At 46.0% G+C, this 25,341-nt stretch overlaps 1 protein-coding gene across 2 annotated transcripts in view; it reads right to left on the reverse strand.

The window, feature by feature from the left end:
- Window positions 1-25,341, reverse strand: part of MYO5C (myosin VC) — a 94,875-nt gene that overhangs the window by 59,718 nt on the left and 9,816 nt on the right. For both annotated transcript variants that reach the window (XM_077881131.1, XM_077881130.1), the window contains exons 2-10: window positions 24,057-24,167; window positions 19,277-19,442; window positions 18,556-18,700; window positions 15,553-15,709; window positions 13,627-13,770; window positions 12,560-12,641; window positions 10,869-10,976; window positions 4,062-4,168; window positions 593-858 (exon numbers count right to left, since the gene is read on the reverse strand). In XM_077881131.1, coding sequence (XP_077737257.1) covers window positions 593-858; window positions 4,062-4,168; window positions 10,869-10,976; window positions 12,560-12,641; window positions 13,627-13,770; window positions 15,553-15,709; window positions 18,556-18,700; window positions 19,277-19,442; window positions 24,057-24,167 — 1,286 coding nt within the window. The remainder of the gene's footprint in view (window positions 1-592; window positions 859-4,061; window positions 4,169-10,868; window positions 10,977-12,559; window positions 12,642-13,626; window positions 13,771-15,552; window positions 15,710-18,555; window positions 18,701-19,276; window positions 19,443-24,056; window positions 24,168-25,341) is intronic.

The following is a 25,341-nucleotide window of genomic DNA, read 5'->3' on the forward strand; positions in this document are numbered from 1 at the left end:
GAGGAAGAGCAACTCCAGTGTGGTGAGAACTTTGTCCTCAATGGTATTACGCCAGCTGGAGAAGGGCTGGGGTCCGAGAATGGAAGAGGATTCTGGTGTGCGAAGCTGGCTGTCAGAGCCCTGGCTTTGCGCCCACCTCTGACCCTGTGAGCACAGGCAGGGCACAGGATGTCTGGGGCTGTCATTTGGCCCCTTTGAAATGGGAGAGTTGTGTCAGGGCTCCACCCCCTCATGAGGCCTCTGCAGAGAACCAGACATGGGCTCTACCACCAGCTGAGCAACAGCCAACACACTTCTGCATGTAAGCCTTGGTTGTTTCGCCTCTGCTTGAGAGGCAGAAAGTGCGTGGGGACCACCCAGCACAGAAGCCTCTTGGTGCAGGTCACTGTTAGTTCAGCATCTATGTAACCTGCTCTACATAAGCACACTGTAGCCCAGGGGACGGAACTTAACATCCACAAGTGCAAACACAGACACCACCATCTTTCTGATCATGTGAAACACAAATGAGAAACCAGAACAAAATGATCTAAAAATAATGGGCATTTGACATTTCAATGAGGAAAGACAGGCTCACAGAAGAGAATCTTACCCATAAATGTCCAAAACACCAATAAAAGTGTGCTGCTTGCCTGAAAACTGCAACGCTTGGTTAATTCTCTCCACAATGAAGTCGAACAGGTGAGCGTAGATCTTTTTGGCCAGTGCGTCCCTGGCGTTGATGGCCTGGGGCCTGGTCATGGGCTTCACCACCGTCTCGGAGGTTGTGATGATTTTGCGATTGCACAGCCACTGAGCAATTTTGCTCCTCTCCAGGCCCAGGAGCTCACAGAACACCTCCAGGTGCCTGTCGTCCTCCTTCAAACACAAGCACAAGCCCCATCAGGGGTGTCTGGCCCTCTAACCCAGCAGCAGCCCACCCGGCAGGGGCCCCTGGACATCCATCCAGGCCTGTGCCAGAGACAAGGATGAGCTGGCTTGAGAATGACCAGGCCTCAGAGGAAAGCAGGAGGGCCGCAGCGGCATGGAGCCTGCATCAAGGCATGGCTATGATGATGCCAGGGAGTTCTGGACTGCATCCCACCTGGGGTTTCATTCTGGCCAAAGAACATCAGCAGTGAGTAAGGCCACAGATGCAACCCTCCCCTTCCTCTGCATGTGGACACAGCCTCAAGGCTCTGCTCTTCCCTTTGTAACATGCTCAGACCACCTGCCAGCATGGTCACTCACCCTGTCCCTACCTGTGTGGTCAGGGTTTGTGTGGGTGGTCCAGCCCTGAGGTACATAGATGTCATTGTCAGAGAACCTGACAGTGGGGCTCCTTTAACAGAGCTGGCCTCTCAACTGAGGAGGAATGTGTGGAAGACTTTTTGGACACACAAAGTGAATCTTGCGTCTCTCCCAGCTGGGGCATGAGAGCTGCCCCACTGGTCAGAGACAAGGAGAGGTCTGTTCCTCTTTGTCTTGAGCTCGCATGGGCAAGGAGTCCTTGTCACATGGCAAGGAGATGTGACCCCTGTGACTGAGCACAATCGTTCCCCTTGGGCAAGGGAAGTTCCCGGGGAAGGCTGATCTGTAGAAACCATCACAGCCAATGGGAAAGCCATGAGGTTGCATTTAAAAAGCATCAGATTACAGTAGAGCAAACAATCTAAAAAAGTCCTGCCGCCTCCTTGCTGCTCACCTACACCCCTTCTGACCAACATCTCAAGAACACAAAGCTTGTATTCACATGCCTGACCTCTTCACTGGGGAACAGACAGGCAGAGCCATGGGTTTTCTTCCTTCTAAGAAGGAACTAAACCATCTGAGTCCAAAACATTCAGGTACAAGTGCAGCTGCAGGGGGAAGGGTAAGGGGCAACAATTCTTTAAAAAATGACTTCAGCCGGATTGGGCTTGCTCGATATTTCAAGTTTCCGATGCAAATCAATGGTATGTATGTTGCAAAGATAGGACCACTCATTACAGAACTGGTAATTTGCTCTCAAGATTCTACATCTTTTTCAGAGACTTTGTCTCCTCAGATTGATAGACAAAGGATTTTTAGTCTATCATTTTTAACTCCTCCTCCAAAATACTACCTTCATAACAAACTTCATGGGACAGAGATCGGTGCAAGGGCATTTGTTGGGTGGAAATCATACCTTCAGTCTATGGAGTTTGAGAAGAACAAAGGTAGAAACCCGTTTCTTGGAGGTAATCGAGAAGGCACAGAGGGAGAACCACCACCACATGCACACCAGGCTCCTATCCAGGCCTACTGTCCCCCCCTCCCAGAACCTCCCAGTCCCATGCAAACTGACCAACTGGGTGAGGGATGGACACGGGGCTGGGGGGGGGGGGTAGTGGTGGTGGGGGGCGCTTAGTGTGAGTGCTTGAGGAGAGGGAGGAGGATTACTTCCTGGTCACGGGACAACAGGACTGAAGCACTGAGCCAAAGCCCACATCCTCCATCCACTCTGTTTGGTTCTTTCTCTTCCCTGAACTGCAGGTTCTAGAGAGCTGGAAAATGACCAGTGTACCAAATTATCTACCATTCCCACCGAATTTCCTTTGGGCACAGGAAAACGGGTATCGTTATACTATGAACTAAACACTTCCTCCCAAAATTTATATGTTGAAGCCCTAACCTCCAACGTGATGGTGTTTGGAGTGGGGCCTTTGGGAGGTGCTTAGGTCTAGATGATGCCATGAGGTAGGGCCCTCACAATGGGATTAATGCCTTTCTAAGGAGAGGAAGAGACCAGAGCTCTCTCTGTCCCTCTCTCTATTGCAAGGACCCAGCAAGCAGGGGGATGTTTGCAAGCCAGGAAGAGAAACCTCACCAAGAGCTCAACCATGCTGTTCCCCTGATCTAGAACTTCCAGCCTCCAGGACTGTGAGAAAATAAAGTTCTGTTGTTGAAGCCACCCAGCCTTTGGTATTTTGTTATGGTCAGGGGAGTTGACCAGATATATATATATATATATATATATATATATATATAGAGAGAGAGAGAGAGAGAGAGAGAGAGAGAGAGAGAGATACATAAAGCTTGAAACGTCAGGTGATCTGGTATTCCTTAGAAGCATTTTTTACTATGTGTTATTTTCTTCTTTGCGTGGCTATTTATGAGAAGAACCAAACACATGCCCCTACTGAGGATTACTTTTCCATGATTCCGTCAAAGATACACACATATAAACTTAACCTGTGTTCATTAAATTAAAAAAAATCTGTCACAAATTTACATGGGAATATATTTCCAGAGAGACAGAGTCAGCACAATGGGTGCCTGATGTGGGCAAGTGTCAGGAGGTGGGAGGTGTCCTTTCTGCTCAAAATATCCAGTGTCCTGAGGGCCCTACATGACCTCACCCTCTCCTCACCCCCACACATCTTCTGGCCTCATCTATCACCCTTTCTTTCACTCACTCCTCTTTGGCTATCCTGACATTTTTTCTATTTGTTAAATAACACCTTCTGCTTGAGGGCCTCTGCACTTGCTATTCCCTCTACTTTGAATGTTTTCTCCCCACCCCAATACAGGCACAGTTCACCTTCTCATCGTCAGGCCTCTGCCCACCGCCACTGTACCAGCAAGGCTTTCTCTGAATGCTCTACACAAAAGACACAGCCCCTCTGTACCCCCGACTCCGCTTCATTTTCCTTTCTAATGGCCATCACCAGTGGCCAGAGCCCATAAGTGGTGCTCGTGTCTCCTCCTCTCCACCTCCTACTCCCAGATCATGAGCACCATGAAGCACTTCTTGTCTGGTTTTGTTCACTACTGTTTCTCCAGAGCTTGCAACAGGGCTTGGCACAAAGCAAGTAGTTAGTAAAATTTACTCAATGAAAGAAAAACACAGAGAATGTATTTTCCCCTTCTCTACTATTACAAGGGGAAGAATTTTTACTCTTACAAGCCAGCCACTTTACTCTTTGCTTCTTTGCTCCTGACAACTGGTCTCCCCAGAAGACCCAGTGGGCCTGGTGCTAAAATGCAGAAGCAGGGTAACCATGAGATGCCCTACGGTGACCCTCTGAACGCAGGAAGGTAAAAACAAGCCAGCGTCTTACGCTAACTGAGGACCTCTCGTTGCCCACTGCTGTGACCTGCACATTGCCCAGATGCAGGATGGCTGCCAGGATCTTAAAAACATCCATCTGAAAATCCTCCTTGAAACCTGAAAAAAAAAAAAAAAAAAACATTTCCAGATTAGGATTACTGCATGTCTTTCCTTACTTAATCACTAGTAAGATAGCATCTGAATTCTTTCAGGACACTCTAGAACCGTCTGTGCCAAGAGCAGGGACAGGAACGTGAAGCAGCCCCTGGAGAGAATCCGGTTCACCATCCTTGCCACTTTGACTTGTGATGACACAACATGTGGATTCGACAGCCCACTAGGTTTCCCCTTTTGCCATCGCTGCTAGAAGTGCAACACAAGAATTCATACCCACATCACCATCTCATGTCAGGTCTCGTTTATTCTATGTGATGTGCTTCCTTTATTTTCACTCTGGGTTTTCTGTTTTGTTTTATTTTTCTTGAATTCCTTGAATTCTAGTGGTGGGGTGCCAGATGGATTCCATTTGCCCCTGCAGCTCCGCATGCTGCTCTCTGCCCCAGGGGGGCTATACTGTCTGCATCAAGGCCATGGGCTCTCATATCCTCTGGCCTCTGGGTGGGTGTGACCCATGAGGACCTCCTGCAGGAGAGCAGGATTGGGAGGAGAGAAGCACTAGAGAGGTTTCTCTCCCTGCAAAGTTGCTTCAGGTTGTCAGTGTTGCCAACTGACAGGTCACTGTTCCTGGTCTGGTGCTCACTTTCCTCAACCCTCCTTCCTGGCTCCAGCGATACCTCCATGCCCAAATGGTGAAAAGCAGCGAACAGCTCTGCTGCTGACCCTGGCTCCCTACTGCCCCTTATAGCTCCCCTAGACCTGCCCACATCTTTGTAGTTGGTCCTTTCATAGATAAACCCTCCTCCTTCTATCCTAATTTAAATGGCCCTGTATTTCCCATTGGGACCCTGGCTGTTGCAGGTGGCATATAAATTATGAATATATAACATATTCAGTCACCATGGGGCATGGGCACATGTCCTGGAGCCAAAAATAAACCACACTAGCTACTAGGAAGGACTTTGTGTCTAAGACCCATAAATCACAATAGGGAACCTGCCAGTTGTGAGCTGGGCTTTGCTAGATCAGGACCGCAGAGCAGGAGTGTGGTGGGTGGGGCGAGGCACCGACTCGTGCTGACACTGCAGAGCCTTGTGGAGCGTGGAGATATCCTCGGAGGGTGGGGGAGGCTCCTTCATGTAGATGTCCCTGCTCCCTGGTCTGCGTGGGAAGTGCAGCTGTCATGGACACCTGTGATGCCCTCCCCCTTCCCCCAAGCAAAAAGCAGCAGGCCCTAAATGCTGAGGAAGAGCTGCCACAGCCACCCTCTGCTTCTCACTTGGGGATATCTGGATTCTTTTGGTAGTAGCTAGGTCAGGTTCTTAAATAATTTCAGAACTTAGAGAGTCTTATCTCCTTCAAAGATCAAATGAAATCAAACCAAAAATACATGGAAGACTCCAGCTCAGGCTGAGTCCAGGCATTTTCTGTCTTCCCATTTGGAGCTAACACCTCTGTTTCAAGGACAGATGCCTCTAACAGAAATCAGCCCCCAGCTCCACCTACACCCCGACCCCCCACCCTCTCCATAGGCCACCAGCATGATAACTGGCAGGTAAGTGAGGAGGAAAAGCAATGAAAAACATGCCCTTTGGGAATCTTTGGTTCAGCATTCCTACTCACTACGTCATTGGTCTATAATTAAATCACTTAACTATACCATGCCTTCCAGAACCCACGAAAGTGAAATAACTCCAAAGCAATGATGTGAGAGAATTTAAGATCTTGGTGGAGGGGTGCTTGGGTGGTTCAGTGGGTTAAGCGTCTGCCTTCCGCTCAGGTCATGAACCCAGGGTCCTGGGATTGAGCTCTGTGTTGGGGCGGGGAGGGCTGCTCAGTGGGGAGTCTGCTTTCCCTCTACCTCTACCCCTTTCCCTCTACCCCTTCCCTTTCCCTTTCCTCTACCCCTTCTTGTGCTCTTTCTCTCTCTCTCTCTCTGTCAAATAAATAAATAAAATCTTACAAAATAAAAATAAAAAGATCTTAGTGGAGTAATTCTCTTTAGTGAGACAAGGTCATGCAAAAGCACTGCTGGCCTGAGTTTGATTTCAATATGAAGTACAATGGTCAAGTACCTTGAGCTTGAGTTCCAGGCTAAGTGTGATTCCTTCTAGGGTGTTCTTTCTGTCAGAGATTAAATGGCCAGGCAAGGATCAGAGGGCAAATTAAATGAGAGACAGCGAACAAAGGAAAGGAGCTTTTGGTCAAAGTTATCCCCTTCTGCTTCCTCAGGGGGTAATTCCATGACTAGCTAAGGTGTCTTAGGAGCAGAACTGGAAGGGAAAGCAAATGGAACCCTGTACTCCAGTACTCTCCATGTATCATCTCATCTAATGCTTACAACAACCATATGAAGCAAGCTTCATTATGGTCCCCATTTTATGGAGGGGGAAACTAAGGCATAGAAGGGTTAGGTCACCCTGAGCATGTCATAGCTAAACAGTTTAATGCCAGCCACCACCACAATATGTGAAAAGACCTGTGAGGTTCATGAAGCCATCCTACCTTCACCCCCTTGTGCATAACATGGAGGCTCCCTGACAACCTCATGCCAAGCAAAGGAATCTGAGCAGACTCCAGAGGTCTATTTCCTGGGTATGTGGAGAAATGGGTTTGCATACTGAACCAGATGACCTTGCCACTAATTTCTCTATCCTAGCTCCATAACAAACCACAGCAATGGACAGATCAACCAAGTACTTATCTAGCAATTAGATTTTTAAAAAGGGTGGTCTGCCCGAATATGCTATAAGTGTACCTAATTCAAGTTAGGCAGTCTCCCCTAGAGATCTCCAGCTAAGAAAGAGAACACTGAGACACAAACGAGAGGACACGGCCAGCAGGGCAGGCAGTACAGCACATTCTCACATTGTTAGGGGAAGCACTATTGTTTAGAACTTTCTGACGTGAAGACAATGTTCTGTATTTGTGCTGTCCAATATGGGGGCTATTTTGCCTTATGTGCTTATGAGCACTGATTTTTTAAGGTTATTTCATTTTAATTAAAATGAAATGCACTCGCTTGTGGCTGTGTTGTATGGCACAGGTTTAAAGACCATGAAAACCACACACAGAATGAGGTCATTGGCTGTGGAGATCACAGGGTGATGGCAATCTCAAAGTCACAGTGAGGTCACCTGGTTCCTCTCCACGACAATAAATGGACCTCTGCAGTCTACTCAAATTTCTTGGTCTGGCATGCATCACCGGGGGACTTCCATGTCGAGACACATAGGGGCGAAGCTAAGATGGCTTCACGAAGTCCATCCATGAAACTTCACACATTGTAAGAAAATTCTAAGGAATCCATCAACTACTCTCTCTCTATCATCAAGATACAGGACAGTCAATGTTTTCTTGTCAGGCTTTGGAGGCTGTATAGTCTATATCACAATTACTCAGCCCTGCCACCACCAATGCATGAAAACAGCCATAGACCATACTTAAACAAATGAGTGTCTATGTTCCAATAAAACTTTATTTACAAAAACAGGCAGCAATCTGCTGACCTCTGGTCTAGGACAATTTTTAGTGATTCATGCAGTGAAGTCATGTTTTCATTAAATATATACTGATCTCTCATATTGATACAGCATGTCATAGCTCATAAACCACTTTATTATTTTTTTAAATTTATTTATTTGAGGAGAGAGCGTTTGCATACATGCATGGGGAGGGGGCCGAGGGAGAGGGAGGGAGAATCCTCAAGCAGACTCTCCACTGAGCAGGGAGCCTGATGCCTGGCTCAATCCCAGGACCGTGAGATCATGACCTGAGCTGAAATCAAGAGTCGACTGTCCAATCAACTGAGCCACCCAGGCGCCCCATTAACCACTGTAGACATTATCTCATAATCCTCACCATATGCCTAATAGCTTGGCATGGGGGCTACTGTCCAAAGAGGCCCCCAGCATACCACCCTCCCAGGGCTCATGCTCTGTGCAGTCCCTCACAGTGAGTTATGTATGAGTCTGAGCTTTTGACCATTAGCACATGGCAGTAGTGATGCTGCCTGACTTCTGAGGCTGGTTCATAAAAAGTCTGACAGATTCCTCCAGAACCTACTGTAGCTGGCTCTAGGAGAAGCCAGCCACAACATGGCACAACTGAGACCAGTGTTCTGCGAGGAAGTCCGTGTGGAGAGAGATGCCCGCCCAGCCCCCAGTACTTCTAACCATATCACATATCACATATCATATGTGAGAAACCAGCCATTTCTCACATAGGCTGATATCTAACCATATCAGCCTATGTGAGAAAGAAGCCTACAGAGAATGGGGCTCCTACCACAGAGGCAGTAGATTGTTTTACTCTACCTCCCCATAAGGCTTTGGAAGGCTTTGTCAAAACATCTAGGCCAGGTGTGCAAGGCTGGGCCAGGTGAGGCGAGCTAGGTGCCAGGGGCTGACCCTGAGATGAGCACCTGAATGCCTCCTTCAAGTTCATATCCCGATTGTCTCTCCTGCTTCATCCTCGTCCTGGCCCACCTGGTGTGGACATTTGTGCAAATGATCTAATTTGTATAAGACGGTGCAAAAAATTGTGCTGATGATTTCCAGAGATTAGGAAAGGCTTCATGGAGAAGGGGATGGTTTTGCTCAAAGGACGGTTAGGGCTTGGACAATAGGGAATAGAGACCAAGGGCAGGCAGTTATACTTAGCAAGCTCCTGCTACATGCTCAGCCTGGTACCAGGGGCTTTCCACACACATTTCCTTACCAGTTATTATGAGAGCCTTGTGGGTAAGGAATACGGCCATTCTATAGATTGGGAAACTGAGTCTCAGAAAGGGCAATCTCCGTAGAGTTCTGCCAATTAGGTTTTGAATCACTTCCAAAGCTTACTCTCTTTCTCTTATATCATTTTGGCATGAGGTGAAACACTATAGAGGCAGGAGAGAGTGACAGAAGTGCAGGGATGGGCAGGAGGACAGGGCATGTGGATGAAGGTTCCCCTGGGGCCTTTCAGAGCTAGGCTGCTTGATCCCACCTCATACACATCCCTCTCATTAGAGCACATTATAGAAAGATAAAATTATGACTTTAACTATTTTAGGAAAATGTTAATCAGTACCAAAAGTGTTTACCTTATTATTATAAACTGTTTAAATCATCCTTCTCTTTAAAGTGGTTTGGAAGGGGGTGGTCACCTGGTTGGCTCACTCAGTTAAGCATCTGACTCTTGATCTCAGCTCAGATCTTGATCTCAGAGGCATGAGTTCAGGCCTTACACTTCCACTAGGTGTGGAGCCTAATAAGAGAAAAAGAAGGAGGAAGAGGAGGAGGAGGAGGAGGAGGAGGAGGAGGAGGAGGAGGAGGAGGAGGAGAGGGAGGGGAGGGGGAGAGAGGAGGAGGAGGAGGAGAAGAAAAGAAGAAGAAGAGGAGAAGGAGGAGGAGCGATTTGGAAGGGGCAGAATCAGATGGTAATTCTGCTTAGGAAACCAACTGGCTTTCATTCTCAATTATCCAAATGTTTCATCCTCAATTGTCCAGAGGAGTAATCTTGCCGATTACTCTGATATATTTAACTTCAAATTCTTCATCTTTTTAATTTAAATATAGTCACCCAAGCCACAACAATGAAAACAACTTGGTAAAATAAGTATTTTCTATAAGATGGAAAAATAATCTGTGGTCTCACACTGATTGGAAGCTTTGACTAACAGTTATGAGTTAAGGTCTGTACTGATACACTATGGGAAAGTGGATGATAATTTTTATCAATGCCATTTGGTAGACACTTCCCAAACGTGAGCTCCATGTGAGAAAAGCAAGGTGGAAAAGAACCAAGCAATCCAATACTTTGTTTTCTATATAAAAATGTTGTAAGAGGGGTGCCCAGTTGTTTAAGCATCTGACTCTTAATTTTGGCTCAGGTCATGATCTCAGGCCATGGGGTCGTCCCATATCAGGCTCTGTGCTCAGTGGGCAATCTCCTTGGGATTCTCCCCTTCTCCCTCTGCTCCTCCCCACCATTTATGCTCCCTTGCGATCTCTCTCTCTTTATCTATCTTCCCACACCCCTCCCACACACAAAAAGTGAAACTCATCCATTTCCCTATTATAAAAAGGGGGAAATGTCAGTGTCTACCTCATAAAGTGCTTGTAAATTAAACAAGCTAATACAGGTAGTGAAGTGCTTAGGATGGTACCTGGTACATGGTAAGTTCCATGTAAGTGTCCGCTATTTTATCAGGCCAACTAGGGTCAACAGGACCCTCCTGGGCTGATTCACCAGTCTTCTCCAAAGTCGGCCCAGAGGAGCTTGAAAGCACCCACAAGGCTGACAGCCCATGTTTGTCACCGCAAACCAGTGAGCCTGAAGGCAAAGGAGTTAATTTCTAGATCTTTTAAGGAAAAAGCATAGTCTTGACCCCTTGGCCTCAAATATATTCTGATTGGCACATCCTAAGACTAGAGTTTATTAGGAGTCTTTATAACACACACATGTTGGGCATCCCTGCCTTTCACTCTTTTTTTTTTTAATATTTAATTTATTTACTTAAGAGAGAGACAGAGAGAGAGAGAGAGAGAGAGCAAACGTGAGATAGAGAACATGAACGATGCAGGACTTGATCTCAAAACCCCAGGATCATGACCTGAGACAAAGGCAGATGCTTAACTGACTGAGCCACCCAGGTGCCCCCCCCCCTTTTTTAAAGAGAAAATGGCCACACCTTGCACAGGATATTTCTACTTACCCAGCAGCGTGAAGGTCTTCTGGGTCTCTACCATGCCTGCTCTGTCATTCACACCCTCAATGACAGTACTGCCTCCCATTCTTGTGTAATTAAATTCTTCTGCACTCCCTGAAATCAAAAGATTGTCATGTCTGTGACACAGAAATTTGTACATATATGTTTAGCAGAAGCAAGACAAGAAGCTCACATGGAATACACCACAGTAAGCACTTGACACACATTATTCCCTTTCTTCCTTAGAATTCTGTTACAGACACAGAAGCCAAGGCCCAAAGTTGTGAAGTGTCTTGCTCAAGGCTGATGTAGGGCAAGAATTTAAACACAGGCCTGTCTGACTGCAAAGCTCATAGGTTTTGTTCCCATATCTATTTTGTACAGCTTGGCTGAGGTTTACTGACCACAGAGTAAACTGTACCTAGTTAAGATGTATAATTTGGTGAGTTTTGATAAATGTATGCCCTAATGAAATCATCACCACAAGCAAGAGAATAACGATTATGCACACCTAAGATTTGAATAATAGGTTAGAAAGTCCTTCCAAATTCACTATTCACATTCTGGTTGGTAGACAGGCATGGTTGTTATCTTTATACGAAATCTGAAGAAATTTAGACTCTTCACAAGTGCAAGCAACTTCTCCAGGATTGGAGTGTATTCATTCAACTCCAACACGCTGGATAATTCTACCAACACAGCACAAGCAATCAAGAGAGGAGAGCTGTGACAGCACAGGAATCAAGCTGTTTGCACTAAAGGACAAATAGTTCTGTCCCTATAGTATGGGGAGTAGTTAGAACTATAAATAATAATGACCTTGAGTCATCAAGGAAGCTCAAATTATGATAGAGGTACTCTGTCTCAGAAGACAGGGAAATACGTCATACATATTAGAAAACATACATCCAAGGGAAGTTCAGATAAAAGTTTAAGGATTTACAGCACCGAATCCCAGTGGTCGGGAGGCCTTATTCAGGTGGTTCTAGCTAGATGACCACCATCATCCATGAGCTTTGAAAAAAAAATCCTAGAGTTGAAGGGTCTCCTCTCCTGGAATCACTCTGCCCCTCATTCTATCTCCTTAGTTAGGTGCATCAATTCCACCCCCAAAACCCAAGTATCTGTCTTTGGACAGAATATTTTTAAAGTGATATTACTATAAGAAGAGGGCAGCCCCGGTGGCGCAGCGGTTTAGCGCCGCCTGCAGCCCAGGGCGTGATCCTGGAGACCCTGGATCAAGTCCCACGTCAGGCTCTCTGTATGAAGCCTGCTTCTCCCTCTGCCTGTGTCTCTGCCTCTCTCTCTCTCTCTGTCTCTATGAATAAATAAATAAATAATATATATATATAAAAAAAAAAAAGATAAATCAATTACTAAAAAAAAAAAAAAAAAAAAAAAAAAAGAAGAAGTAATCAGGGATCCCTGGATGGCTCCGTGGTTTAGCGCCTGCCTTAGGGCCAGGGGAGTGATCCTGGAGATCCTGGAGTCCCAGGATTGAGTCCCATATCGGGCTCCCTGCATGGAGCCTGCTTCTCCCTCTGCCTGTGTCTCTGCCTCTCTCTCTCTCTCTCTCAGTCTGTGTCTCTCATGAATAAATAAATAAAATATTAAAAAAAAAGAAGAAGAAGAAATCAACCTAGCATTTAAGCCCCTAGATAGAAGAGAGACATTTCCATATATTACACACCACATACCCAATTTAAGATGTTTAAATTCCGACTGCTGTGCAGATGCACAAAGTTGATAAAAAATGTGGTAATTTCGTTCATTTTCCGACTGTAAAATAAAGAAAAGTCTTGAAGTTACACCAGCTCTTTATAAGTAAAAATATGAGGTTTTTAATGGAAGGGTCTTAAGTGGCTAACCTGGCTGACAATTCTACTCCCACAGACACTGACACTTACCTGGGTTTCTTCTCTGGTCAACAACACTGTGACCCAATCTGTTCCCCCTAGGCTGGCTCAAGGTCACCTCCCAAATAAGGACCCGAGAGAAAATGTTATTAAATGAAAACATTCTGTGAAGGGGATCCCTGGGTGGCGCAGCGGTTTGGCGCCTGCCCTTGGCCCAGGGCGCGATCCTGGAGACTCGGGATCGAATCCCACGTCAGGCTCCCGGTGCATGGAGCCTGCTTCTCCCTCTGCCTATGTCTCTGCCTCTCTCTCTCTCTGTGACTATCATAAATAAATAAAAATTAAAAAAAATAATTAAAAAAAAAAAAAAGAAAACATTCTGTGAAATGAGAATAATGTAATTTGTATTAGTTGAAAACTTTAAGAAACTCCCTGCAGTACAAGGCTTAGTCTTACTCTCTTGGGCCAAAACTTTGAGAATTTTCTCTACTTTACTGACAGAAGAGCCCTTCTCTTTAACTCCCCACCACTAGCTGTAAGCCCATTCCCTTCCTGGTAGGAAAGCCAGTCTAACAGCTTTGTCTGTTTCAAGGAGTGTTTGTGTTCTAGAAAGACAGACTTAAAAAAAAAAAAAAAAAAAAAGACAGACTTGATTGTTAAAACTTTAAGTATCTTTTAAGTGTCTGAAATTAAAAGTCATAATTCATCTCACTCCACTGATATTGCATCTATCTGTCAATTTCTTGTTTTTAAGAAACAGAAAGAAATAAGCCAAAATGCAAATGAAAGACAGGAAACTCTATTCTTTGTCACAGAGCAACACAGGTTGTCTAATGACTATGTAAATGTAAACAGTACTTTAAAAGTTGGGAAAAGGAAATTTAACTATTATTTTTTTTTATCCTTACTTGAAAGACGACTCTGGATTTCTCCAGCAGGTAAGTTCTCATGTTGGCTCCTATAATTTGATTTCTCTCATCAAAACTGATTTCTGTGTATTTCCCAAACCGACTACTGTTGTCATTGCGGGTCGTCTTGGCATTTCCGACAGCCTATAAAACACAGGCTTCTCGATAGCATTTAAGAAGATTTTTGCATCAACACTATTGGAGCAGTTTCAATAAAATCCAGTCCTGTATGCTGGGGAAAGGTCTGACTGGCGGAGGGAGGTTAGGGGGGTGAGGAGGGCAGAGTCCAAAACTCGCAGGGGACATGGCACATCCTCAGCCTGCCATTCAAAGTTCTCTTCTGTCTTGCTGGGAGACACTGGGCAGGATTAGAAAAAGCACCAGTTCTGATGCTTCATGGCCTCAGGTTCCTTTTCTGCTACCTGTATAACGCTAGAAAAGCTATTTCATCTTTCTAAGCCTCAATTTCTTTATGTGTAATATGGGAATTATATGCAACTTGCAGAGTTGGGAGGATTACCTAAGATAATATAAAGTACCTCAACACATCCACGCCCTGAATATCATAGATGCTCAATTAAAAGAACACATCCTTCATCCAAGCTCCATTTCTATCCTTATCTCTTACTACTTCTGTACTCAGACCTTCCGCTTAGCCAAAAAACTGCCCTCTCCCATAATTTCCGTATGCTGGGCATGACTTTTGCTTTTTACTTCTACTCTTAAATTCTGTCTCTCTTCTACTCATCCCCTCCCCACTCCTGAGCACTTTCCATCTGGAAACACCCTTCTCATGCACACAAATTGCACTTCCTTCCCAGCTCATCATGCTTTCTGACAACATATATGTACCGAGTCCCTGCTATGAGCCACGTGCTTGGGTGGCAAAGGTGAACCCAGTGGACATGGTCCTGCCTTTATGGAGCTTACAATCTAGTGGGTGAGACCAACCCTAAACAAATAACCACATAAATTTATCCACTGGGCAGTGCCTCCAGACTTTTCTACTGCTATCTCAGATTGTGATTTATTGTTTCCATTAACTTTAAAGTATGTTTATGTTGGAGGAGTCTTGAGACTTGGAGACTGGGTCGTATTCTTTTCCATCACTTCCTGTATTATCTGGCACAGCAGCTTAAACAAGACAGATGGCCTGATAAATATTCATTGATGATTTTGATTTGAGAAAACAGAGAGAGGAGGTCTAGGAATCTAATGGTCTTAATTTTTTGCTAGGCTTCCAAAGAAATCTAAGTCAATCCTTTCCCCATTTTGCAAAGCAGTCAGAGTTGGCCTGTGGGCACCCCCTGAGCCCTTCAGATGCCCCTACCTCCTTGAGGGCTGTCTCCTACTCATCTCCTACTCCAGAGTACTATCATGGCTGGCCTCACCCACACCGCTGACCTCATGAACGTTGTGCTAATGGATCAGCTCTCAGGGAGTGGAGAGGGAAGAGCCTTGATATGTGGCATTTACCAATCTGTAAGGTGTAAACATTCCCTCCATGATTGATGTCAAACTACCAAAGGTTTAACAGTCAGCTTGCAAAAAAATTCCTGAATATTTAACGATTGGCTCGTGAAAGTTGGTGCACTTGGCTGGAAAATGCCACTGGTCTCAGTGAACCAGTTGTCAGTGGTTGAAGAGATTTCCTTTGGGATAGAAACACAGACAGGGGACTCCTGAAGTCTGCTGTCTAGCCCAGCAGATTGAGGAGAGAGCCTTGTCAGCAGCAGTCTCTACACCAAGCTCCTTCAAATCCCAGCAGAGAACAGGCTTTCTGGCTCTTTCCTGCCCTCACTTCCATGATCTTTAAAGGGAAGTGACTCCAGTTAGGGGAGATAACACATACACAAATCAACCCACCTCTCCATCATCACACAGTGTTGCCAGTGACCCTGCTCCCCACCCCCGCCAGGTACATACCTCAGTTATGGGGTTCGACGCCAGAACCTTGTCCTCCACATGAGTGTTACTGCTGGACTTGCTGACGGTGGCAAAGTACCTCATGGCGTAGCGAGCGGACACTGTCTTTCCAGCACCTGACTCCCCACTTACAATTATTGACTGATTTTTATTGTTTCTAAAGCAAATAAAAGAGTTTTTAAAATGCTTGTTTCTTCCTATCAAGAAGGCAATATGTATTCAGGAAGAAAAATGCAGACAAGCTGAAAGAAGACAAACTTTGTTTCATTACTCTAAGGTAACTCTTTTTTAACATTCCAGTGAATGTCCTCCTAGTCTTTTTTCCTAAGTAATCAAGCTGAACACACCACTCCGTTTCCTGCTCTGTCCCCCACGTTAATGGTCCCCAAGACTTCTCCTAGGCCCGTGATCTGCTAGGTAGGAGGACTCACAGGACTCAGCACATAGTCACACTCATGGCTAAGATTTATTATATCAAAAGATACAGAGTAAATTTGCCAAGGGGAAAGGCAGAGTGGGGCAAAGCCAGAGGAAGCTGGGCATAAACACTTAATTCCTCCAGCATCTCCTGACAACATACGGGAAGTGCTGTCTACTGGGGGTGGGGGGCAGTTCTTCAGAGTTTCGGTGCCCAGGTTTTCACTGGGGCCAGGTCGTGTAGGCATCCTCTGCTGAGCACATAACAAAATTCTCGATGCTCAGAAGGAAATCAGGTGCTCAGCATGAACTACATCATTTACACAATTTAGGTACAGTGAGTCACTCTCACCAGCTAGGCAGGGTAGGAAACTTCCTAAAACCCCAGTTCCCAGAGGCTAGCCCTGCACCATCCTTGTAAGCAGGTCTCTAAAGATAGGTGTCGCGGGCCGAGGCCAGTTCCTCTCTGTATCCCCACATAAACACGAAACATCTTAAAGGCATTATTTGGAGAGCGATTATTGAAAATATGCTTGGGAACATATGTGTTCAGTAAACCAGCATGTTCCACATAATTTACAGATCTTTAAAAAATGTATTCAACTTTTCATCTCATAACATGATGATAGAATCTTATCATAATGCTGTTCTAGGTATCCAGCATTGCTTATATACTAGCCATTCTGTGACAATTTTTAGCATTCTATTTTAGGCCTTGAAAAAAAAATCCTATGCCATATATACCCATTTTACAGAAGAGTACAATAGTGACACAGACAGGTAAAGTGACTTGACCTAGGATGCATGGCATGCAGTCTCCCTGCGAACATTGGGAGAACCTCAGAGATAGAGCTCCTGGTCCAAAAAACTAACCCTCTAAGGTGGTAAGGGACAGACACCCCCAGTATCCCTTGGCCAGACAGAACAGGGAGTGGGACGGGTTAAAGCTGGGCTCTTCTGACTTCCAGTTTAGCATCAGCAAGTCCAACATAAGCCTACATCATATTCAGTGCTATTACAGTTAGACCTCAAGAGAAAACAGGCTCTTTAAGCTTGAACTTAGCTCAGCCCTCTAGCTCCAGTGAGATCATATTGTGACACCAGGAGCAGCCTTGGCCCATCAGACAGTGAGCCGTGGACTTCAATCACGGAGATGCCCAGGAGACCTACAGGAAGCCAGGGCAAATCCCAGAACCATAGGTATTTTATAGTTGGAAGGAAACTTGCTGTGGCAAAGACCAAAGTAACTGGTTATTAATTGGTAAATCTCTACTCAACATTCATCATTTTCCTCCTTCTTAAACACAACGTCCCAATTTTTAGTGGGCACACTGCTGCCCACATGAAAGGCTACACGTTCTAGCTTTGCTTGCTACTAGACATGGCCGTGTGAGCAGGTCCTGGCCAATGAGCTGGGAGCAGAGGTGTTTTGTGGGGTTTCCAAGAAGTCTCCTTAACCAAGAGGGGCACATGCTTCCCTGACACTCTATAACCTAGAATACGGAGGGGATGGCTAAGTATTAGCTTGCCCTCAGGATGAAGGTCTCACTCCAGGGACAGAGGATGTAGAAGGCATTGGGTCCCTGACGACTGGTAGAGGTGCCATGCTAGTCCCAGTCTGCCCATTAGCCCATCAGCCTTTTTTGCAGGAGAGAGCCATATACTTCTATCCTTGTTTACGCCACCATTATTTCTTCCTTATTACCTAGAATGAGTGCTCTCCAAGTATCTGGCTCATACATGAAGACCCTAAGGCAGAGAAACGCAGATGCTGTGCCCAGGATGTGGTAAACAGCAGGTCCAGGCCCTGTGTCTGGGGTTTGCATTCATGAAATGAGGGCAATGATGGCGGCTCAAATGACTTCACAGGAGTGTTGCAAGACTTAAAGGAGACCCTTGCCTGGAAAGTTCTTTTGCCAACCATAATGGGTCTACAGAGATAAAATGGTGTTTTCATTCTTCATACTTTTCAAAAAACCTGAGCACCCATCCCAGCTCTGCTTGCTGGGTGGCCTTGGGTGGGTGACTCCCAAGTCTCAGCTTACTACCCAGGCATCTCCATCACAGGCTAGTCTGAGGGCACCCAAGATGATGTACAAGAATGTGTGCATGGTGCCTGGTCCACAGGAGGCTTATCATAAATGTTTGCTAGCAAAACGAGAACTCCACGAGGCCATACAGAAAAAACAGGGGCCAAAATTAGGATAAAACTCCAAATCTCCTACATCTGAAACCTGTGCTTATCCATCCTAAGATTTTGCTGATCTGGATGGGCGAAAGAGCTTGAACACCTCACAGTGGAGAAGAAATCCATATTCCTCCAACTAAACACACCACAAAAGAAGTGGCTGCTGTTCCCAGATTGATGGGTTTGACTTTTGACCTGGAAGGGAGAAAGACCTGGAAACCTGGTCTAGACAGGTGACACAAACGGTCCTTTGCTACTACAGGATGGGGGGGTCTGCTTTCCCAGGCGCCCCCCTCGGGTCTCATGGTCACCTTGAGGAGAGCGTGCCAGATGTCTCCCCTCCACTGTGAGGGCCCAGCAAAGTCAGAAAAAGGAAGCCCCGGGCAGCAGGAGGCTACCTGGCCATCTGCTTGTATGCCTCTTCGGCCACGGCGAATATGTGCGGGTCCATATCGCCCATGTTCTGCCCGCTGTAGGCGTGGATGATGGCATCTCCGTAGATCGGCAATGGCTTGTAAGGGTTCATGGCCACCAAAATGATTCCTGGGGAGAGACGTCCGATGCAGAGCTGGGGTTCCTGCTGTCACCTGCTTCTCCAGGCGCTTTGGAGCAAGCCCAGCTCTGCCGGTCGCTAGACCTGCCGTGTGACTCTGGGTAGGTCACGGAATGCTCTGAATCTCAGCTCCCTGGCTGCCACCCGCATTTCTGGGCTACTATCAGGGTTGGATGAGGTGACGGATGGAAATGCCCTCAAACAGAACAGGTTTTCCAATCAATGTAAATATAATGATAACATTATTGCCCCAAATAAGTAACTAATGTATCAAATCCAGCGAGACGCTCAAACACAAGCTTTATCCAGATATATTATTGTGGGGAGTCTGATCTTAACTCTTGTGAAAGATTCTCCCCACCTCTAGACACTTCTGTTTACAACAGACTCTTGAAGGTCAAATGTCTGTGCTTGTTAGAAACCTGGGCTAATGTCTGGGTCTGAATATACATTTTGGCAGAAGCCGACATTTCTAATGTCAACATGATATAAAATGTACTCAGGACACTCTAGACAGCAAACATGGTGTTTTTAGGTTGTTCTGCTCTTAGAATTGCTCTCCTTACCACTGTAGGTGTAAATGAGTTTGGATTCTGCAAAGCGGATTCTGAGATTGTGGAGCACTGCGGGCTCGTGGAGGTAGCTGAGGGCCGTGAGGTCATTCTCACCCACGAGGATGTCAGGGTTCCGAAGCGGAGGCAGAGATTCTGGATCAAGGGAATAATCCAGCTCCTGTGAACAAAGATGACACTGAAGTTCTGGAGGTAAACGATTCTTGGTCTTTCTGAACTCCCATCCTCTGTCCTATCTCCTTGACACTCTGAAAAACAAACTCAGGTATAGCAAAGAGAAAATATTCTCCAAATCGGACTGTTGGGAAATGGGAGCCAGGGGACCAGGGTATTGGCTGTGTGCCCTAAGGCAAGTCACTCACCCTTTCTGGGTCCTTCTTCTCTCATCTGTGAAAAGACTGGGTGGACCAGACCAGGAGTTCCCAGAGCTACAGGATCTCCTTGGAGCCTCAGTGAAAGGTGACAGGGAGCCACATGGGCAGGGACCTGGGCCTACCATCCCCCATTCTACTGCACAGGTTCCACCTGTATGTAGTTTAGATGCTGAGCGCCATAGAAGTTTTGTTTGCAAAAGGGTTCTGCTGGGTGGTGAGAGGTGTCTAAAGGAGCCCATGTGAATGATGGTCTCTCTTTGAGAGGACCTGGGTCCTCCTGACTCCTGTCTGTAGCTGAGGGCTGGCTGCCTGTTCCTATCACCCTCAACCCTGGACTGAGTAACTTGCTGCGGACGGCCTCTCCTCGGCTGCATTTCGCCCAGTCATCTGAAAGTAGCTGTCTGAGCAGAATGAAGGCGAGGTTAACAAGCTTTGCGGTGTCTGCACCATACATGCCTGGGCTCCAAATGTCAGAATATCAAGGGACCTTATGACCACCTCTTCTGTTTCACTTTCATTTCACAGCTCAGGGAAGTGACTTGAGCAAGATCACCCAGCGAGCTTGTTTCCCCTCCACTTTCCTAGGCTGCCTCCTTTTAATACCTGATCCTGAACGAGCCCCACAAGGGGACCTGGCTGCCCACTGCGCAAGCCCTCTGCCACGTATTCAGCACTCCCCCAAACTGCCTTCCAAGGAGGGCATGACTACCCTAACTAAAGCTAAGGAGACACCTTCCGAGAGGTTAAGCTCCTTGTCCAAGGTCACATACTTAGTGCAGATCTGGCCTGAAGCATGTGTCATGATGCCTCCTATCAACACTGACAGCGTTTTGTTTGTTGGTTACTTGGTTGGTCTGCGTGGCCTAAGGAGATCAGCTCCGAGTAATCCAGGCCAATGGGGTTGGATCATAGCAGCCTGCTCTGTTTTCAATGTAAATATATTTGTGGGTGTGCCCCAGAGTATTACTTTTCCCTGTTTTGAGAAATAATTGATATATAGCATTGTATAATTTTAAGGCATCCAACATGATGATTTGATTTACATATACTATGAAATGATTAAGGTTCAGCTAACATCTATCATTTCATAGTGTTATAATAAAAAAAAAAGGGAGAAAGAAAAAAAAGAAAAAAAAACTTTTCTCTTTGAGATGAGCACTCTCAGGATTTGGTTGAATCTTCCTAGCAGTGTGGCCACACCCCTCATACTGTGCAGGACACACCTAGGACTCATAACTGGAAGTTGTATCTTTTGATCACCTTCCTCCAATTCTCCCTCCCAACCCCCGGCCACTGGTGACCAGAAGTCTGATCTTTTTTTTCCTGAGTTGTGTGTGTGTGTGTTAGATTCCACATGTAAGTGAGATCATACAGTATCGGTCTTTCTCTGGCTTATTTCACCTAGAATAATACCTTCAAGTTCCATTATGTGTTGTTACAAATGTTAGGGTTTGTTTTTGATGACTAATATTCCACTGTATGTAAACACATTCATGACAACTTCTTTATCCGTTCATCTGTCAATGGACACTTAGGTGGTTTCCATGTCTTGATTATTGTGAATAATGCTGCTCTAAACATGAGGGTGCGGAACCTTTTTGAGTTAGTATTTTTGTTTCTTTTGGGTATATCCCCTAGAGCTGGAACTGTTGGATCATATGGTAGTTATATTTTAAAATTTTTGAGGGTTCTCCATTCTGTTTTCCGTAGCAGCTGTGCAACTTATAATCGATAGTGGCTGTACAATTTATAATCCCATCAACAGGGCACAGGCTTCCCTTTTCTCCACATCCACACCAGCATTTGTCACTTTTGGTCCTTTTGATGATGGCCATTCTAGGAGGCTCAAGGTGATATAGACGGTGATTTTGACTTGCATTTTCCCAATGACTAGTCATGTTGAGCACCTTTTCATGTGTCTGTTGGCCACCTGTAGGTCTTCTTCAGAAAAATGTCTGTTTAGGTCCTTTGGCCATTTTTCTCACTGTTGTAGGTTTGCTTTGTTTCGTTTTTTTGGTGTTGAGTTTTAAGAATTCTTTTTTCCAGTAGCATCAGTTTTTATTTTTTAAAACTTTAAACATTTTTTATGTTAGTTTCAGAGGTAGAATTCAGTGATTTATCAGTTGCATATAACACTCAGTGCTCATTTTATCAAGTGTCCTCCTTACTACCCATCACCCAGTAACCCCTCCCCCGCCCCGTACCTCCTCTCTAGCAACCCTCAGTTTGTTTCCTAGAGTTCAGTGTCTGTTATGGTTTGCCTTCCTCTCAATTTTCATCTTATTTAATTTTCCTTCCCTTCCCCTATGTTCATCTGTTTTGTTTCTTAAATTCCACAGATGAGTATATTTTGGATAATACCGCCTTATCAAATATATGGTTTGCAAATACTTTTTCCCCTTCTGTAGGTTGCCTTTTCTCTTTGTGGATAGTTTCTTTTGCTGCACAGAGGATTTTTGGTTTGATGTGGTCACACCCGCTTATTTTTTATTTTGTTGCGTGTGCTTTAGGTGTTAAATCCAAAAAGATCACCAAGACTCACATCAAGGAGCTTCATTCCTATGTTTTCTTCTAGGGGTGTTGTGGTTTCTGGTCTTATGTTGAAGTCTTTAATTCATGTTGAGTTAATTTTTTGTGACCAGATTGGGCCAAGATAAACAGAATATTGTTAATCTACACATTTTTATTTTGAGAATAAAATCAAGAAAAGTACTACTCACATAGGATTTTTCTTTCCTCAAGTTTTTCTGTTATCTGTTTTAAATCAACAACCTCCTTTTCCAGTTGAGCCACTGTGTGTGTGTGTGTGTTATGCATGAGAGACACAGAGAGAAATAACAGGAGAGCCTTTGGGGGAAGGGGAGAAAATGTAAAGAACATTAGATTAACTGTTGGAGGCACAACACAGGCTTTGTCCTCCATGGAAGAGAAGGGCTAAGGTGAGGAGCAATCTGGCTGCCTGCCTGCTTACCTGCCTCCCCTGGGCTCGGGTTCAGAGCCAGGTATGTCGCTACCTGCAGCCCTGCTGACATGACTAAAGCAGTGAGAGCCGCCACTGAGCCGCCACCACATGCAGTACTGAGATTTTTCTCCCTGGAGCCACCCACTCCTAATGAGATCCTGGACTGTGAGCAGGAGGTGCTCAACAAGGCTGTAAGCAACCACGGGTGGGAAAGGACATGCTGCATGCGAGCAGGGCATCCTCCTTCGGGTCTCTCTGGAGTCTGCACACACGCAAGCACAGATCATCTCATTGGGTCTTCAGCATCCCTGTCACGTCCTGCAGTTATTAACTCCAATTTGCCCGTGAAGAAACCCAGGGGCTCACAGTTACAGGCTAGTGAGGGGCCAAGGCCGGCTTTGAATCCAGATAGTATGATTCTCGAGAAAGTGCCCTTAATCGCTGCACTCATATGCTCATCTCCCTTCCAAGGATCTCAGGAAACGACTCCCCAATCCAGGACAGTTGATTGTAAATATTGTGTCCTGTCTCTACAGAGACCATGTGCATGACTCGAAAGTTCCAGCATTTTACTATTCATAGGATATTCCCTGGACCAACTCTTAATAACCAGATGGAACACGAAACCTTGGTCCACTTCTGCATCCAGGGACTTGACTCTAAAAAGTAAGGTCACCCTAGCTATGGATCCAGGGGGGTGTCATTATTGCTATGGGGGCAAAGGACAACTCATACTTAAAGCCATGGTAGATTCTTCTGGAGATGATAATCCAAAAGACATATCTGGCCTTTGGGAGGCCCTGCTCACAGTCACACTGGAGCACAGGAAGCACCGCTGACGTGATCCAGCCACACCAGCACTGACAGGCTCCTCATGATGTCACACAAAGGTGGGTGTTCCCGTCCTCCTGTTCCACCTCCTGTCACTTCCCTAATTATCCTGCCACACCCCCCTCAAGATCCCAGTGCTTGCCTGTTTCTATCCACCTGTGGACGGATTGTCCCTCCTTCTGTTCTCCTCTACCCTCCTATTTCCCATCTCCCTCTTCTACCTCTCTTCCTCTTTCTAACTTGAAGTTTCTCTCTACCAGGTTGGGTGCCAACTGTCTCCTTCCACGTTTCTCATCTTCACCCAATCTCTATGCTGAGACCCACAAAACCAAAATAGCGAATCACTTTTCAGCATTCCCCCAGCCATGCTGGAACCCTGGGGATGAGCACAGGGCACAGACCTGTTTCCTATGTCTCATTCCAGAGAGAGGCCCAGGGATGCAGGGCACTTGATGCTTTCATTAGGGCGGTGTCTGGGGTGTGGCACAAACAGGAGGGGGTCCACGGCACCAGCTGGTCACTCCCATGGGACCATATGTTGCCCTCCACTTACAGCCCAGCTTCCCCTTTATATATTGTGGCAGCCACAGCCAGCAAGGACCCTCACCGTTCCATCCTCCAGCAAGAGTCGCAGGACTTTGTCACCAACTCTGTAGTCTTTTGCTATTTCGGCAGACTTCCAAACTTCTTCAGCATCCGGAATCCATACCCTGTTGTACTGACCAACAGAAAAAAACAGCCTTAATTTCAGCACTTTGAAACAAAAACACAGACCATTAGATAGTTAGACTCAGGGAGATTTCTTTCTGTCTCCTCAGTCAGTTCCTTCATCAGGAATACTTTGACCTGATGTTTGCTTGTGAGGGAATCTTTAGTGTGTCTGTGATGCACAGACCTAGCTGCCTCATTTCAGAGGCAATGGAATTCCCAAAGCTTCTTAAGTATACCTTGAAAACTGAAAGCCTGGGAATGGAAAGGAAATCATGAGTCCTTCAATGGGGAGATCTGAATGCTGTCTATGAGAATTGGAGCAGAGGGATTTGATTCACCACCCACTGATGGGCTTTAGGGCTCTGGGCCAGACAATTTCCCGTGCCTTTTCTCCTCCACAAAATGGGTACAATATCTACTTCACAGGTCAGCTGGAAAGTGAAATTGGATGTGTGGTTGGAAGCGCTCTGCCAGATGCTATGGAAGTATTGCCACAGCAGTGTTATTTCAGTCTTGCCGCACTGGTCAGGAGCCAAGGATCCTCGCTGTGGGAAACAGGAAGGCCAGATGCGGCTGCTGAGCTCAATTCCCAGCAGGCAATTGCAATACGTGGCTCAGTGCTGGTATACAAGTCTTCAGGTAGAACCCGTTGCTAAGTACTGAATTGTGTCTCTCCCCCACCCCTCCACCTGGCCCCAAATTCATATGTTGAAGCCTTAATCTCCAATGTGACTGAATTTGGAGATAGGGTCTTTAAGAGGTCATTAAGGTTAAATGAGGTCATAGGCCCTGATCTGATGGGATTAGTGTCCTTGTAGGAACAGACACTAGAGAGCTCCTGTGCACCCTCTTTCCACCTGCTCGCACCAAAACAGACCATGTGAGTTCACAATGAGAAAGCAGCTGTCTGCACCCTTGGACTTCTCAGCCTCCGTAACTGTGAGAACATAAGCATCTGTTGCTTAAGCACCCAGGCTGTAGTCTACTGTTAAGGCAGCCCTAGTGGACCGACCCATGTGTCTAATATTCACACTCATACCTGGGAAGGGGGGGTCTCACTCTCCAGAACTCCCCAGTGGCAGCTGAATACTGCTTGAGATAGAGACAAGGTGGCTGCCCTGTTTGTACTCTGCAGCTGTCACAGGGCTCTCGAATAATTCCTCTCCCTCCTGTCTCCAGCG

The sequence above is a fragment of the Canis aureus genome, chromosome 32 (assembly GCF_053574225.1).
Source record: "Canis aureus isolate CA01 chromosome 32, VMU_Caureus_v.1.0, whole genome shotgun sequence".
NCBI classification, from domain to species: domain Eukaryota; kingdom Metazoa; phylum Chordata; class Mammalia; order Carnivora; family Canidae; genus Canis; species Canis aureus.